The sequence below is a fragment of the Dipodomys merriami genome, unplaced genomic scaffold, assembly GCF_024711535.1.
Source record: "Dipodomys merriami isolate MVZ:Mamm:240054 unplaced genomic scaffold, mDipMer1.0.p SCAF_31, whole genome shotgun sequence".
In the NCBI taxonomy this organism is placed as follows: domain Eukaryota; kingdom Metazoa; phylum Chordata; class Mammalia; order Rodentia; family Heteromyidae; genus Dipodomys; species Dipodomys merriami.
In genome coordinates, this window is record NW_027204604.1 from 10819836 (window position 1) to 10834604 (window position 14769).

A 14769-nucleotide genomic window follows, 5' to 3' on the forward strand; every position below is an offset into this window, starting at 1 on the left:
AGGTTTTACTTTTTCTTTTTAAATTAATTTATTTTTGTTTATGTGGAATGCTAGTGCATGCTAGGTCAGCACTCTGCCATTAAGCCACATTCCTAGCCCCCCATACTTAGGTTTTAAATTCTATAGACTAGTGGGCCTTTGGTATCTTAGCTTGCTCCTTTCCCACCATTGTAACTTCTCAGACTCCTCATTCCATTTGTATTTGACTCTCTTACTTAGAGGCTGTTAATGTGTAGATTTCATGATTCATTGCCCTTGGTGGAGAGGCTTTGCTCTGCTGTCTGCACTGAAATCCATTCCCTCTGGATGCAGACTAAGCATGCCTTGAGGTTTTTTTCTTCCTCTGTTCTGACATCTTAAGCAGAGTTAGAGTCCAAGTGTTGTGGCCCAGACCTCTCTCCTTTCCACAGATCTCTGCCAAAGCATGAGCGACTGGTGGATCTCCATGGCTCAGTCATTGACTACAACTATGGTGGTGGCTCCAGCATTGCTGTGCTGCTCATTATGGAGCGGCTACACCGGGACCTCTACACAGGGCTGAAGGTGAGGCGAGGCAAAGAGAGGGCAGGATTCAGCTGAAGCCAGATCTACCACTTCTGCTCTCTCCCTCCTTTCCCTCTTACCTTTCCTTCCTTCTGTGTCTGTCTCTCCTTCTCTCTTTATGATCTTTTATTCTTTCCTGTTTATTCAGAATTTCCTACTTTCATAAAGGAGTAATCAGGCAGTTATTTCCAGAAAAACCTTAAGCAACTCTCAGAACCTTTTTTTTGGTCAGTTGTGGGTACTGAACTGAGTGCCTGGACATTGTCCCTGACTCTTTTGCTCAAGGCTAGTAGTGCTCTACCACTTTGAGCCACAGCATCACTTCCAATTTTCTGGTGGTTAATGGAGATAAGAGTCTCACAGACTTTCCTGCCTGTGCTGGCCTTGAACCACGATTCTCAGATATCAGAGATATCAGTCTCCTGAGTAGCAAGGATTACAGATGTGAGCCATCACTACTGGCCTTTTTTTTTTTTGTCAGTCCTGGGGCTTGAACTCAGGGCCTGGGCATGGTCCCTGAGCTGCTTTTTTGCTCAAGGATAGTACTCTACCACTTGAGCCATAGCACCACTTCAGGCTTTCTCTGTTGATGTGGTACTGAGGAATCAAAGCCAGGGCTTCATGTATGCATGGCAAACACTCTACCACTAAGCCACATTCCCAGCCCCTTCTTTTCTTTTCTTTTCATAATACCGCTATTAGCCATTTTCTGGTAAACAAATCTAGACTTCTTAGATGTGAACAGTTTCCTGTTGCTTTCATCTTTTCTTTTCCTTTTTTGCCTTTTTTTTTGGATGATGAGTCTGGGCCTGGGCGCTGTCCCTCAGCTCTTCAGTTAAAGGCTAGCACTCTCCCACTTGAGCCACAGCGCCACTTCTGGCCTTTTCTGTTTGTGTGGTGCTGAGGAATCGAACCCAGGGCCTCAGGCATGCAAGGCAAGTGCTCTGCCACTGAGCCACCTTCCCAGCCCCCAGGCCAGTTTTTGTTTAGTCAGTAAATATGTACTAGGGACTAATGTATACAAGGTCCTATGTAAAGTACACATAGTGACTCACACCTATAATTCCAACTTCTTGGGAAGTGGAAATTGAGAGTATCAGGCAGCAGTAAGATCTCAATTCAACAAATAGCACATGCCTGTTAGACCAGCTACATGGGACATTAAATTTTTTTTTTTTTTATTGTAAAGGTGATGTACAGAGGGGTTACAGTTACATGAGTAAGGAAGTGAGTATAATTCTTGTCAAACAGTGTTACACCCTCCCTTGTTTTCTCCTGCTTTCCCTCCCCCCTACATGGGACCTTTTAAATAGGAAGGTTTAGTCTAGGCCAGCCCAGACACAGGGTGGGACTGCATCTAAAAAAATAAAAAAGGATGGAAGTATGGGTCAAGTAGTAGAACACCTGCCTACTAGGAGAAGTACGACAAAAAAAAAAAAAGGCCCTGTATTAAGCACTATAAGGGTATATTAAAAAGTCTAAGTTCAGCCAGGTACCAGCGGCTCACATCTGTAATCCTAACTACTCAGGAGGCTGAAATCTGAAGATTGCAGTTTAAAGCCAGCCCGGGTAAGAAAGTCCATGAGACTCTTACCTCCAATAAGCGACTCACAAAAAGCTGCAAGTGACACTGTGGCTCAAGTAGTAGAGCGCTAGCCTTGAGCCAGAGAAGCTCAGGGACAGCGCCCAGGCCCAGCAAAAAAAAAAAAAAGTCTGCCTCCAGCAAAAAAAAAAAAAAAAGTCTGCCTTCTAGGAGCTTTTTGTTGTTGTTGTTTTGTAGTTCTAGGGATTAAACTCAGTGCCTTGTGCTTGTTAGGCAAGCACTTTGCCCTTGAGCTACAATGGCAGCCCAATTTCCAGAAACTTTTAAGAAAGTTGTAGTTGGTGAATATTTCATGAAGATGTGGAGTTTGAGTTTGACCCATCTAGCTGGATGGGTAGCATGTGTGTAGTTTGAAAGAAGCAGCCACACCAGGGGAGAGGAAACGCCAGAACATCTGAAGGTCAATTGGAACAGTTGGAGCAGCTATTTCATTTTGGGAATGGAGGAGGTAACCTGCAAAGAGATACTGGAAAAAATTATACAGGAGTCAAAATGTTAAGAATTTCCATAGAATTCAGGTTTGTTGTAAGCGAGAGGCTGCACAATGTACATATTTTTCTGACACAAGTCCCAGGAGGGTTTAAAGCAGAGATCACTGATACGGGGCTAGGGATATAGATGAGTGGTAGAGCGCTTGTTTAGCATGCACCAAGCCCTGGGTTCATTCACCAGCACTACCAAAAAACAAAACAAAACAAAAATCACATATATGAACTTGTTATATAATCTGATTAAATAAAAAAATCATACGCTGGCATATGCTGCTGAGGAACTTTAAGTATCTGAGGGTGGCTGCTGAATTTCAACCCCTCATCTAAAACAGCTACCAAAAGCAAATGAAGTTTTTCATCTGTCCTTACATTAGGGCTGGGTAGGAGAGAAAAGCCAACCTGAGTATGCCAAAACAGGTTTCTTTTCATAGATTCCTCTTTTCTAAAGGCTTCCAGAAGTAAGAAAACCTTAGACCTGCCTCGAGGACTCCTGAGGAATCAGTAAGATGAACTTTCCAAGGGTTTTTCTCTCTCCATCTCAGATGTGTTCAGCTCAGTAGTGCCTGATATATTTCCATAAATGGGATAGAATGCCCCATTTGATTTTTGGATATGTAATATAGTGGCTTTGGTATTTGAACCCATAAAACCAAACCTGGGTAACCAGGCATGTGAAGCAGTTAATCTGTCTGAAGGACCTAGAAGCAGCTTTAAGGGTAGGTCTAGAGTTGGTACGATGGTAGAAATGAGCTCATACGTTTAGTTACTTGCTTATGCCTCTTCTGTTTGCATCTGGGGGTCGTCCAGCAGGACCAGCTGCACCTGACAAGGGCTTTATCTGGCTTTGTGATTTTTGGCTTGTTCTTCCTTCCTTCTGCTTTTACTCTGCGCTTTTTTTTGTTTTTTTTTTTTAGTACTGGGTTTTGATCTCAGGACCTTTTGTTTGTTTGTACTCATTAGGGAGGCAGTCTGCCACCTAAGCCGCTCTTTGCTTTGATTATTTTTGAGATAGGGTCTGGGATCATAGGTGCATGCCACCATACCTAGCTCTAATTGGTTGAGCTGCAGTGTCATGCTTTTTTTTTTTTTTTCCTGAGCTGGCCTCAAACCACAATCCTCCCATTTTCTCCATTTACCCCCCCCCCCAGGTTGCTAGGATTAGGCTTTTCTTAACTGCTCCCCCTTATTTGTTTTGTCCTCTGTGTCTTAGTGCAGTTAGTTATTTAATACCTCACAGACTGAAATCTCATTTGGGTCAAGCTGGTTGAGCAGTTGCACTGTCATGACATGTCGGCTCTTTTGTCTCCTAAAGGCTGGGCTGACACTGGAGATGCGTTTGCAGATCGCTCTAGATGTGGTGGAAGGAGTCCGTTTCCTACACAGCCAGGGGCTTGTTCATCGTGATATCAAACTGAAAAATGTGCTGGTAAGTAAGACTGGTGTCCAAAGAAACTCCTATGCTTCTTGGATTTAGCAAGCTTCTGTAGAGTGCATGCAAATATCAGACTGTCCTAGGAAATGTCCAGGAGGAAAGTGGTAGAGTTAACTGCTTCCATGGGTGGACGGTATTTAGGTCTAGGAAGGAGTTTCAATAGAGACCTACTTACATTGTGGGGATTTTCCCTCTACACTGCTGAAAAATGTTAACCTTACAGAAAAGGGAAGAATGTCACAATGAAGACCCATATACCCTTTATCAAGATTTATATTCTATTCTGTCATGCTTTCTAACAGTCTTGTTGTCTTTATACACACACAAACGCACACTTTTTTCTGAACTACTTAAAAGTAAGTTACAGATCACATTTTGTAGCTAAATGTACCTTCTAATAAGAAAGGACAATCTTCTACATAATTAAAGTACCATTACTACACTCAAGAAATTTAACATTGATATACTATTACTCAATATATGATTTATATTACACGGTCCACTTTTCCTAGTGAATCCAATTACTCCAAACATGATGTTGGTTTGATCCAGGACCCAGTCCAGTGTTAACACTGTGCATTTTGTTGTCATGTTCCCTTTGTCTCTTTAATCTTATAGAATAGTTTTTCTGCTTTTTGTTTTGTTATGACGTTGATGTTTTTGAGGAGTACAGGTCTTTTTGATTGCTGAGGGTTTGATTAGAGATGCTGAATGAGAGGTGAGGTGAGTATATGTACTTTAAAAGGTGGAGCTTGTCAGAACTGTCACCCATCCTATAAAGAATCTTTTAGTCAGGCACTGTGAGCCAATTACTTCTGTAATCCTGGCTACTTAGAAGACTGTGATTTAGAGGATGGCAGTTTGATGCCAGCCTGGGCAGAAAACTTCATAAGATTTAATCTCCAAAATAACAAGCAGAAAACACACAAAACAAACAGATGTGGAGGCATGATTTCCAAGTAGTAGAATAACAGCTGAACAAGTCCTCCGTTCAAATCCTAGAACTACCTCCTCCCCCCAATCCTTTTTTTTTTTTTAAATAGCTTTAGAAAGCATTTATTTTAGCATATAACAAGATTAATGTATGGCAAAATGGAGGGGGAGGGGAGTGAGCGAGAGAGATTGAGAGATTGATTTCCAGCTCCCCTTGTAGGAAATGGGAGATGAAGACTTAAAAAAGAATCCTTTGACATATTCCTCTTGAAAACTATATTAGAGTATAATTGTAATGTTTCTAGCAATACTTTAATGTTGTATAAAGATGACAGCAGTTTGCAAAAAGAGAAAAAAATCTCCCTAAAATTACAGGAAAAAACATAAGAGACTAATCAACCTCCAAATGAGATGGAGTTGTTCTATCAGGTATTTTTTTTTTATTGTGAAAATACCATACAGAGGGATTACAATTACATGGGCAAGGTAATGAGTACATTTCTTATCAAACCTTGCTGCCCCCTCCTTTGTTTCCCCTTCACATTCCTTCTCATCTCTCACCCCCCAATCAGGTATTTTTTTTGTGTGTGTGTCTCTCTCTCTCTCTCTCTCTCTCTTTTTTTTTTTGGTCAGTCATGGGGCTTGAACTCTGGGCTTGGGCGCTGTCCCTGCGCTCTTCAGCTCAAGCCAAGCACTCTACCACTTGAGCCACAGCGCCACTTCCGGTTTTCTAGTGGTTTATTGGAGATAAGAGTCTCACTGACTTTCCTGCCTGGGCTGGCTTTGAACCGCAATCCTCAGATCTCAGCCTTCTGAGTAGCTAGGATTATAGGCGTGAGCCACCAGCACCCAGCTCAATCAGGTATTTTTTATTTGTTGTTTTTGTTGTGCTAGGGATAGAACCCAGGGCATTGCCTGTTCTGGCTAAGCTTTCTTCTACTGACCTATACCCCCAGTACTTTCTTGATCCTTAGGAAAGGAAACTTGAGGAATTATAGAAAACTCCACACAGCTCACTAGAAGACCTCAGCTTTTTGCTCTTTAGTTACAAGAATCAGGAGTTGAAAGTTCTCCCTCAGTGTCCTTCTGAGAATTCTTATTCTTTCAAGACTGAATATTCTGGTTTGTGGTAGCACTATGCTAGGTGCGGGCGATATAAGGATGAAGACACAATTCCTGCAAAGTGCTCAAAGAAGGGAGAGAGGACAGTAATAGGAATGAATTTGGAGACTTCAGGGTTGGAGATGGGATTTGTTAAGTACAACTGTAAGGTACCTGCTTTGAGCTTGGGTCTAGAGCTGAATGTTAAACACAACCTTAGAGGCAAGGTGACTTCATTCTACTTTTTTTTGGCAGCTGGATAAGCAGAACCGGGCCAAGATCACTGATTTAGGATTCTGCAAGCCAGAGGCCATGATGTCCGGCAGCATTGTGGGAACACCAATTCATATGGCCCCTGAACTTTTCACAGGTAAGGCTGCAGTACATGGAGGAGTTTGGGCAGGCCTCGATGCTTTAACCTTGAATGCTACCTCGCAGGTAAGTAGTACACACACAAGCTCTGCCGGATGTCTGCTACAGGCAAGGAAGAAACCAGAACAGGAACTCTAAGGCAAGGAGGGGAGCAGTGAAGAGGGATAGGAGTGAGAAAGAAATGTTCAAATGAGAGTCACAAGTACCCTTACGCATGTGACTTTGGGTTGTCTGTGACCTGAATGTCATAATGGGCAACAGTCATGATTGGTTGAATAACTCCTGTGATAGTTATGTATGTCTTTACTGAAGAACTTAGAGTTGATAGATTCACTGAAAGAGTAAAGTAGTTTGGTATAAGGCAACACTAAATGCTAAAGTAAGGGCTAAGTTTTTTGATGTTAGTATTTGGCAAAAAGATAAATGATGGTTTTGGATAGAACTTTAGTCCAGTCTAGAAAAGTGGTAGTTGGAAAAGGATTTCATATATATTAAGTATATATGCCCAGTGTGGACATATTTCTGCATATTTTGTTTCATTTAGTCCTCACAACAATCTTGTGATAGTTTTGATACATTTTAAAGTCAGTTTCATGAACAAAGAGACTAGGTTGGTGAAGTAACTCACAAACACTGGGGAAAGAAGGTACTAGACCTCAGTATTGAATCTTGTCTTTCTGTCTTAGAATCCAACCTTGTATATTGAGGAATACTGGAGACTGGAGAAAGGGAAATACTAAGGACTGTAACACAATCGAAACAAATAGTGGCAAACAGGATTGGAGTAAATATATTGAGCTTGAAAATCCTGCAGAGGACTTAGGCTTGCTTTTGAGCTTTTGATCAGGACTGCAAAGAAAATGTTTATGGAATATTAGTTTAGCCTGCAGAAGTTGGAGTGTGAATGAGAAGTCAGTGCAGGGAGCCCAGTTAGATGGTGGTTGTCTGCAAGACGAGGTTGCAATTAATGTTGAAACCAAACAATGCAACAGATTTGAGAGCAATTCAGAGGAGAAGAAGAAAGATTCTTTAATGTAAACAGTGAGCCATAAAGAACACAGAAGAGAGAAGACTGAAGTTTTGAGCCTGAGTGGATGAGGAATGGTTGTACCTTGCCAGGAAAACAGGAAGGTAATATAGGTCAGTCCTTAGTGTTGGGAGAGCTTCTAGTGGTAGCAATATATTTGAATATTTATTTCATTTCACTCTCCAGTCTTCCTCCCAGCTCTTCATCAAGTAATGAAGAAGGTTAGGAGTCAGAGAACTGTGATCCTGCCCATATCAGAACCAGACAAGACAGTCATCATGTTTCTTTTCTAGGTTTACTTTTTTCAAGTTTCTTTTCCCACTGCTCATACTCTGTTTTGGCTATTTCATTTTTAAATTCCTTTGGTTATTTCTGCTGCTGTCAGAATAAACTTCCTGAAGTACATTATTTTCACACCCTGCATTAATACATAGATGACTGTCCACTGCTCACTAGATAGGAATCCTTCCCTCTGCCTTTAAAACTGGTTATTTTGAAACTGCATTTGATTGTGATGTAGTTTGGGCTGGCTTTAAACTCATGATTCTCCTGTCTCAGCCTCCCAAGTGCTGCTATTATAGGAGTACACTACCATGCTACCATGCTCAGCTCAAAATCTTTATCTTACATACCTAATTACCTAATTACCTGTATTTCTCTAATACAACTCCCCCCCCCACCTTTTTGTGCCATTCATGGGGCTTGAACTCAGGATTGGATGTTCACTGTCCTTGGGCTTTTTCTGCTCAAGGCTAGTACTCTACCACTGGAGCTACAGCTCTACTTCAGGTTTTGGGGGGGGGGGTTAATTGGAGATAAGAATCTCATGGACTTTCCTGCCCAGGCTGGCTTTGAACTGTGAGCCTTAGGTCTCAGCTTGCAGAGTAACTAGGATTACAGATGTGAGGCACCTGCACCTGTCCCTAATACAAGTTTTCAGAGTTATGTTCAGACCATCCCATTAACATGAAAGGCCTTACTTTTCCTTCTTTGTCAAGTTCAAATCTTGGCTTATTTAACCTCCCACAACCATGGTTTTCTGGACTGTAACTACATATAAATGTGACCTGTCTTCTGGCAAAATGGTATGAAGGATAGTAGATGTTTCAGGAAAGGCATATAAAGACCGGCAATTTAAAAGTGGCAGCGATGCTGCTGCCTTCCCCTCCCTGCCTCACTGCCTTTCATCCTTTCTTACTAGGGAAGTATGATAATTCTGTGGATGTCTACGCTTTTGGGATTCTTTTCTGGTATATCTGCTCAGGCTCCGTGAAGCTCCCTGAGGCATTTGAGAGGTGTGCTAGCAAAGACCATCTCTGGAACAATGTGCGGAGAGGTAAGATCCAGAAGCACCACTTTGTCCTACCTGCCCTGGTGAGAGCAAGTGGAGCCCAGACATTGCGCAGGAGCCCTGTTCGCCTCTCTGGCCAGTCCAGAGCAGGACTCCATATATGTTTAGACTGCCACAGCATGTGGAAAGACAGTGCTTCTAGGAATGCTAGATTGAACTCTCAAAAATGCTTTTATTTAAAAAAATAGCCAGTTCATTTGTTTCCTGTGCCAGTGTATTCGAGTTTTGTTGGCCACTATCCATTAGTTATAACGTACACTTGCAGTACAAGCCAGAGCTCCCTGCATTCCACACTGTCTGGAGCCCCAGCAGGCAGCGCCAGCCTCTAATGCTGGGCCCTTCTTGCCTTCTTTCCATGCTCCTCTCTCCAGGGGCCCGGCCTGAACGTCTGCCTGTGTTTGATGAGGAGTGCTGGCAGTTGATGGAAGCCTGTTGGGACGGCGATCCCTCTAAGAGGCCTCTCTTGGGCATTGTCCAGCCCATGCTCCGAGGCATCATGGACCGACTCTGCAAGTCCAGCTCTGAGCGACCAAACAGAGGATTAGATGATTCTACTTGAAAGCAGGGACTTTTCCCTTTCACTCTTCAATCCTTCCCTTCACCTTTAGGCTGTGGGGAGAACTTGATGTTTATTCACTATGGAAGCTCCCAAGGGAATTGGTGCTTGCTGGTGACCTCATAGCAGAGATGGCTCCTGGACAGTGAAGAGTTGGATGACCAGCTGAGCATTCTGGGCAGTTTGCTGATGCCCACACTGTCCCTGTGGTATAGATGGTCTAATATTTGTAAAAAGGAGACAAATGTTACTTTACCACCGTCTACAGTTACTGTATTAGGTTGCTAAGACAGGAGTGGGAAAGGCAGAGGCAGTAGTATTAAAATGTATTGCTTTCATGTTGTCAGCTCTAACTAGGCTTGGTTCTGCCCAGTGGGAAGGACCACTTAGAAAATTTGTGTGAACACAAGGACAACAAAAATAACTTGAGGTTGCCTGGTTCCTGTTATAAGTGACCAAGGATGTCACAAGGTGGGACAGACAAAGCTGTCTGCAGTTGCAGTGCAGTGTGTTTACATTTTAGGGCCACATGTCCTTGATACGGGGGTGGGGGGACTCACTGTTACATTTTGAAACCACAACAAAAAAAAACAAGCATGTGCACATAGGGTGTGTGTGTGTGTGTGTGTGTGTGTCTTACTGACACACAGGCACAGCGATTATGGGAACTCCAGAGTGGACTCTCTCCTTGGGTCTTTCTCTGCCTGCTGCTCTCTTGATCTCAAGGAGGAAGAGCTGCATGTACTGAAGTATAAATGGCTGAGGCCCTCCCCATCCGCGCCCCCTCCCCCCCGCCCAGTGTGAAACATGGCGAGACTGGGATGGTGGAGGCCCTGGTGGGCCAGGGTCTGGGCACACACGCCTCCCAGAAGGGTTCCAACTTGTTTCTGCAACTTGAAAAAGTCAATTCTTTTGTGTTTGAATCTAACACACTAATGTTTTTAAAGCTTGACCAATGGTTAAAAAGCCAAGCTTTCTTCTGTTCCTTCTTTTTGCATTACTTTAATTTGTTACAAGAAAAAAGAACCAGAAGGAAGAGAATGGTGAGATTCTCATGAAGTGTACCCAAGGAAAGAAACTGATTTGTCAGAACAGGAAGACAGATTCAACATGGATACATCTCAGGGCTTGGCTTAAAGCCTCCTTCTACCAAACTAGTCCAGTAGATAGAGACAGAAGAATGAGCAGCAGAGGGGAGTCACCTCCATCCATAATTCCAGTACAGACTGTGGTCTGGCCCTTGTGTCCAGCTCCAAAGTATATGAAACAGTCAGGTGTGGTGGCTTCCTCCTATAATCTTAGTATTTCGGAAGCTTAGGCAGGAAGATCACAAGTTCAAGGCCAGCTTGCTAAATAGACTCTTTCAAAAAACAAAACCAAACAAAGTCTATGAAATAGGTCCCCAACTAGTTTTAACAGTAAGTGTTAGACTAGCTGCTATTTTCTAGAGTTGTTACTGAATGACCATCCTTAACATGTATAATATACATGGAATCTATAATCCATTTTTATATAACTTTTTTTTTCCAGCAGTGCTGGGGTTTGAACCAAGATCCTTATGCATGCTGGCAAATGCTTTACCACTGAGCTACCCCCAAGCTTGATGTAACTTTTAGTTCAGTTTTAACTAGCCACACTGGGCTCTGGTTAGGATGCACTTGAGCAGAAGCCCCCACACACGTGTATTCCTTCAGAGCTCCATGTGATGCTGTGAACCTGCTTATGTACAGATGCCAGTGCCTTTGGGTTCACCAGCTCCAGCTCTGTTCTGGTTTTATGTTCAGTATATCTCTTAGAACCTCAACAGCTATTCAGCTATACTTCAGGCTACTGTGTTCTCAGTGTAACCTGTTACCCTCCCAGGGACTGCAATGGACTTTCAGAAATCCAGGTGTGCAGTTAAGAAAGGAGAAATTAATAGTCTCTACTTACTGAAAAAAAAAAAAAACCCCATGTCTGTGCTGCATACGATTTCTAGAAAAGGGTCTGGAAATGTAGTTCAGTGGTAGAGTGCTTGCCTTGTATGCATGAAGCTTGGGGTTCAATTCTTCAATACCACATAAACAGAAAAAGCTGGAAGTGGCTCCATGGCTCAAGTGGTAGAATGCTAGCCTTGAGCAAAAGAAGTTGAAGGACAGTGCCCAGGCCCTGAGTTCGAGTGCAAGGACTGGCAAAAAAAAAAAAAAAAAAAAAAGAATTTCTAGAAAAGCCCTTCATAGTCAGGGAACTGTAGACTGTTTCTCTTAACTCTTTTAATCAGGATTCTGTACTTCATTGTGGAGACCACATTCCTTACATTCTTTGGAAGTCTTAGCTCAGACACATACTTGGGAGGTTGGGTTCCCCCCCCCCCCCCATCCAGTCTCTTTTCCATTTATCCCCATGGCTCATTTAGTCTGCTCTTAAATATGTTTTCTGGCAGACTCCCTACAACTTTTGCTGAGTGGGAGGGAGAGAGAGACTAATGGTAAATAAAGAGATGAGTGGTTGTTTTATAGAAGAAAAAGGTTAAAAAAGTATTCTTAGATAGGTGCAAAATATTCCTGAAAGTCTCCAGGCTAGCCAAAGTCCACTTGAGGACATTTGGCAGTATTATTTAAATACTCAGCAGGCTGAGTGCAGGATATGTGTGTATAATGTGTGTACTTGTGTTTTATAACATTGTTAGCTAATTCTTGTTCCTTGGCATCCATATTATTAAAGTGATGGAATGCCATGAAATGTACTGTATTGTATATCACTTGGGAAGACACTAGATATTCAGAGAAGCATCGTGGCACTTGGGCAAAACAGGACTCCACAGAGCCATAGTCCTGACTGACAGTTGTACCTCCCAGCTTTGGTTGTGTTGCTGTGTGGTTGGGTGAGCTTGCAGCTAAGGGAGGAAGGATAGCATGAAGAATGACACTCGCTGTGTTCTGTCCTGCTAAAACTTTTAAGGAGAGCCTCGAATAGAGAGGCCTTCCTGCAGAACAATCAGAAGAAATGCCAGTGAAGCCCGGGGCCCTAGGTTGGCTTTGCCTATGGTGGGAGTGGGGAGGGAGAATCTCCCCCAGGCTGGCTCTGCTGCCCCTGGCCTCCACAGTGACCTCTTCACTGAGGAAGCTTTTCACTGCCCTGCTTGTTCCTAAACCAAAGAGAGTCACTTGGGGATGGAGGCTAGTCAGTAGCTGCTGCTACTGTTTAACACTAAAGCTCAAAACAGGGAATAGAGGACCTGGTAGGAAATGGTAGAACTTGGTCAGTAGCTTCTCTTGAGCTGCCAAAGAGGGCTGGGGGTGTAGTTCAGGGGTAGGGGAGTGTTTAGCATGCACATGGCCTTGGGTTCAGTCCCTAGCACCCCCCCCCCCAAAAAAAAAGTCCATTAAGAGTTGGGAAATGATTTTCTGACACAAGGGGCCCATGGTGGGGCTGCAGAGTGACAACTGCACTGAAAGACACTTTATTTATTTTATTTTATTGGCTTAGCACTGAGAAGTCCAGGGTGTTTGGTGACTACAATAGCACTTTGGGAAACTGAGGTACCCTTTAGCCTTGTTTGGGAGACTCCATCCATATCCCTACTTAGCATCTCATTTGGCTAATGGGAGGGGGACTCCCCAAGTCCACATTTTATCAAGTGGGCTTATAGCTCTGGAAAGTTGATGGTTAGAAGACAGTTGCTTTCTTAGTTTTTAAAACTTGCTTTGGGGGGTTTGCTGGATCAAATTACCCACTTTTTAAAAAAATAAAACAAGAATTTATTCTTCTAAACGTGGTGAAGAGGGGTAGACCTCATGGGAATTAAAGTGGGTAAAGCAGTGTGCCAGTGCCTCATGCCTATAACCCTAGATACTTAGGAGGCTGAGCTCTGAGGATCGTGGTTCAAAGCCAGCCCGGGCAGGAAAGTCCATGGGACTCATCTCTCCAGTGTTAACCACCAAAAAAGCCAGAAGTGGAGCTGTGGCTCAAGTGGTAGAGTGCTACCCTTGAGCTAAAACTCAGGGACAGCACCTAGGCTCTGAGTTCAAGCCCAGGATGGCACATACTTAGAAAGTATGTAAGGAAGGAGTGACCAGGGGACACCGTGTATCACAGACTTCCAGTAACACTATTGTTGAATAGTTTCCTGACTTCATCTGCTTTGTAACATCTAGTCCAACTGAGGCCATGGCAGAGACAGTATGAGGACATCTAACACGGGAAGCTAGCTTCCCAGAGGGCTGGCAAGAAATTGGTCTGCACGGCTGGTGGGCTTGTCCTTATGAATGTTTTTTGTTTGTTCTAAAGGACTAATGGTTATTACAGTGTTAAATAAAAGTAACATACTAGTGTGTAGAATAAAAGTGCAATAACAAAAGAATTATTTTGGCACAGCCTTCTCTTCTCCCTCCTTTCCTGTTTCTGGCTCTTTCCATGACATTGTTACAGCAGGAACATGTTGATTGTGTGTATTTTAAAGATACACAACTGTGGGCTTAGTCTTCATTTTGTGTAACTTTGAAAGGTTGGGTTTGGTTTTACAGAGTATTCTATGTAATCATTAGGTTGCACAAATACCAGATGTGCTGTATAATAAAGGTCATATTAACATTTTAGTTTAACATCTGTTTGGCTTTGGCTTTCTTTCCCTGCTCTGCCAGTGTTCACAGGTTGCTCCCTAATCTGTCACTGCCCACCATGTCTTTCAGTTTGCCTTTGGGGGAGTAATGACACTGTTACTCTCGCAGCCAGGGCAGACTCCCGTCATGATCAGCCCACCTGGTTGCTCTTGGTAACGGGGTTCTTTTTATTAGCACTGCTAGAGGTGGGGCGAGAAAATGGTTGATGATAGGATGATGGAGAAGACAGAAAGTTACTTTGCCAAACCTATCCTGGGGTGATACCTTTTCTCCAACATTCCTTTGGATGGAGAACTTGCAGCATCAGGAGCCTAGCTCCTCCCTCTTGTGCTGGGAAGAATCTGGGGCTGTAACCTGTAGGCCAACCACTGCATTTAGAATGTTTTGAGTTCTCTGTTCAGGCTGACTCCTCTTCAGTTAGCTCACTCAACAAGCCACCACCTGAGAATAGCACTTTGTAGTCACTATGGAAAGTCAGTGATCAGTATGCCTTTCCTCCCTTCCTTCTTCCCTCCTTAATGTGTATTATGCTAGCACTCTATCTCTGAGTATACTCTACTCATCCATCATCCATTTGCAAAGTTGTCCAGGCTTGGCTTGAACGTCTGGCTTTTGAACATTATTCAGCTCAACTTCAGTAATTCTACTTTTAGCAGGATCCCAAGGACTCTTAACAAAACCAAAAAGCACATATCCTATATTAATGGATTTATTTCTCAGAAAACCTTATGGCCTTGGCACTTAATCCCCATTTCATAG

At 43.1% G+C, this 14769-nt stretch overlaps 1 protein-coding gene across 1 annotated transcript in view; it reads left to right on the top strand.

Annotated features, from left to right (window-relative positions):
* Positions 1–13992, top strand: part of Dstyk (dual serine/threonine and tyrosine protein kinase) — a 57038-nt gene extending 43046 nt beyond the window's left edge. Inside the window, exons 9-13 of the mRNA XM_070041700.1 lie at positions 411–543; positions 3950–4063; positions 6359–6473; positions 8704–8838; positions 9225–13992. Coding sequence (XP_069897801.1) covers positions 411–543; positions 3950–4063; positions 6359–6473; positions 8704–8838; positions 9225–9412 — 685 coding nt within the window. The 3' untranslated portion in view covers positions 9413–13992. The remainder of the gene's footprint in view (positions 1–410; positions 544–3949; positions 4064–6358; positions 6474–8703; positions 8839–9224) is intronic.
* Positions 13993–14769: the final 777 nt, after the last annotated feature.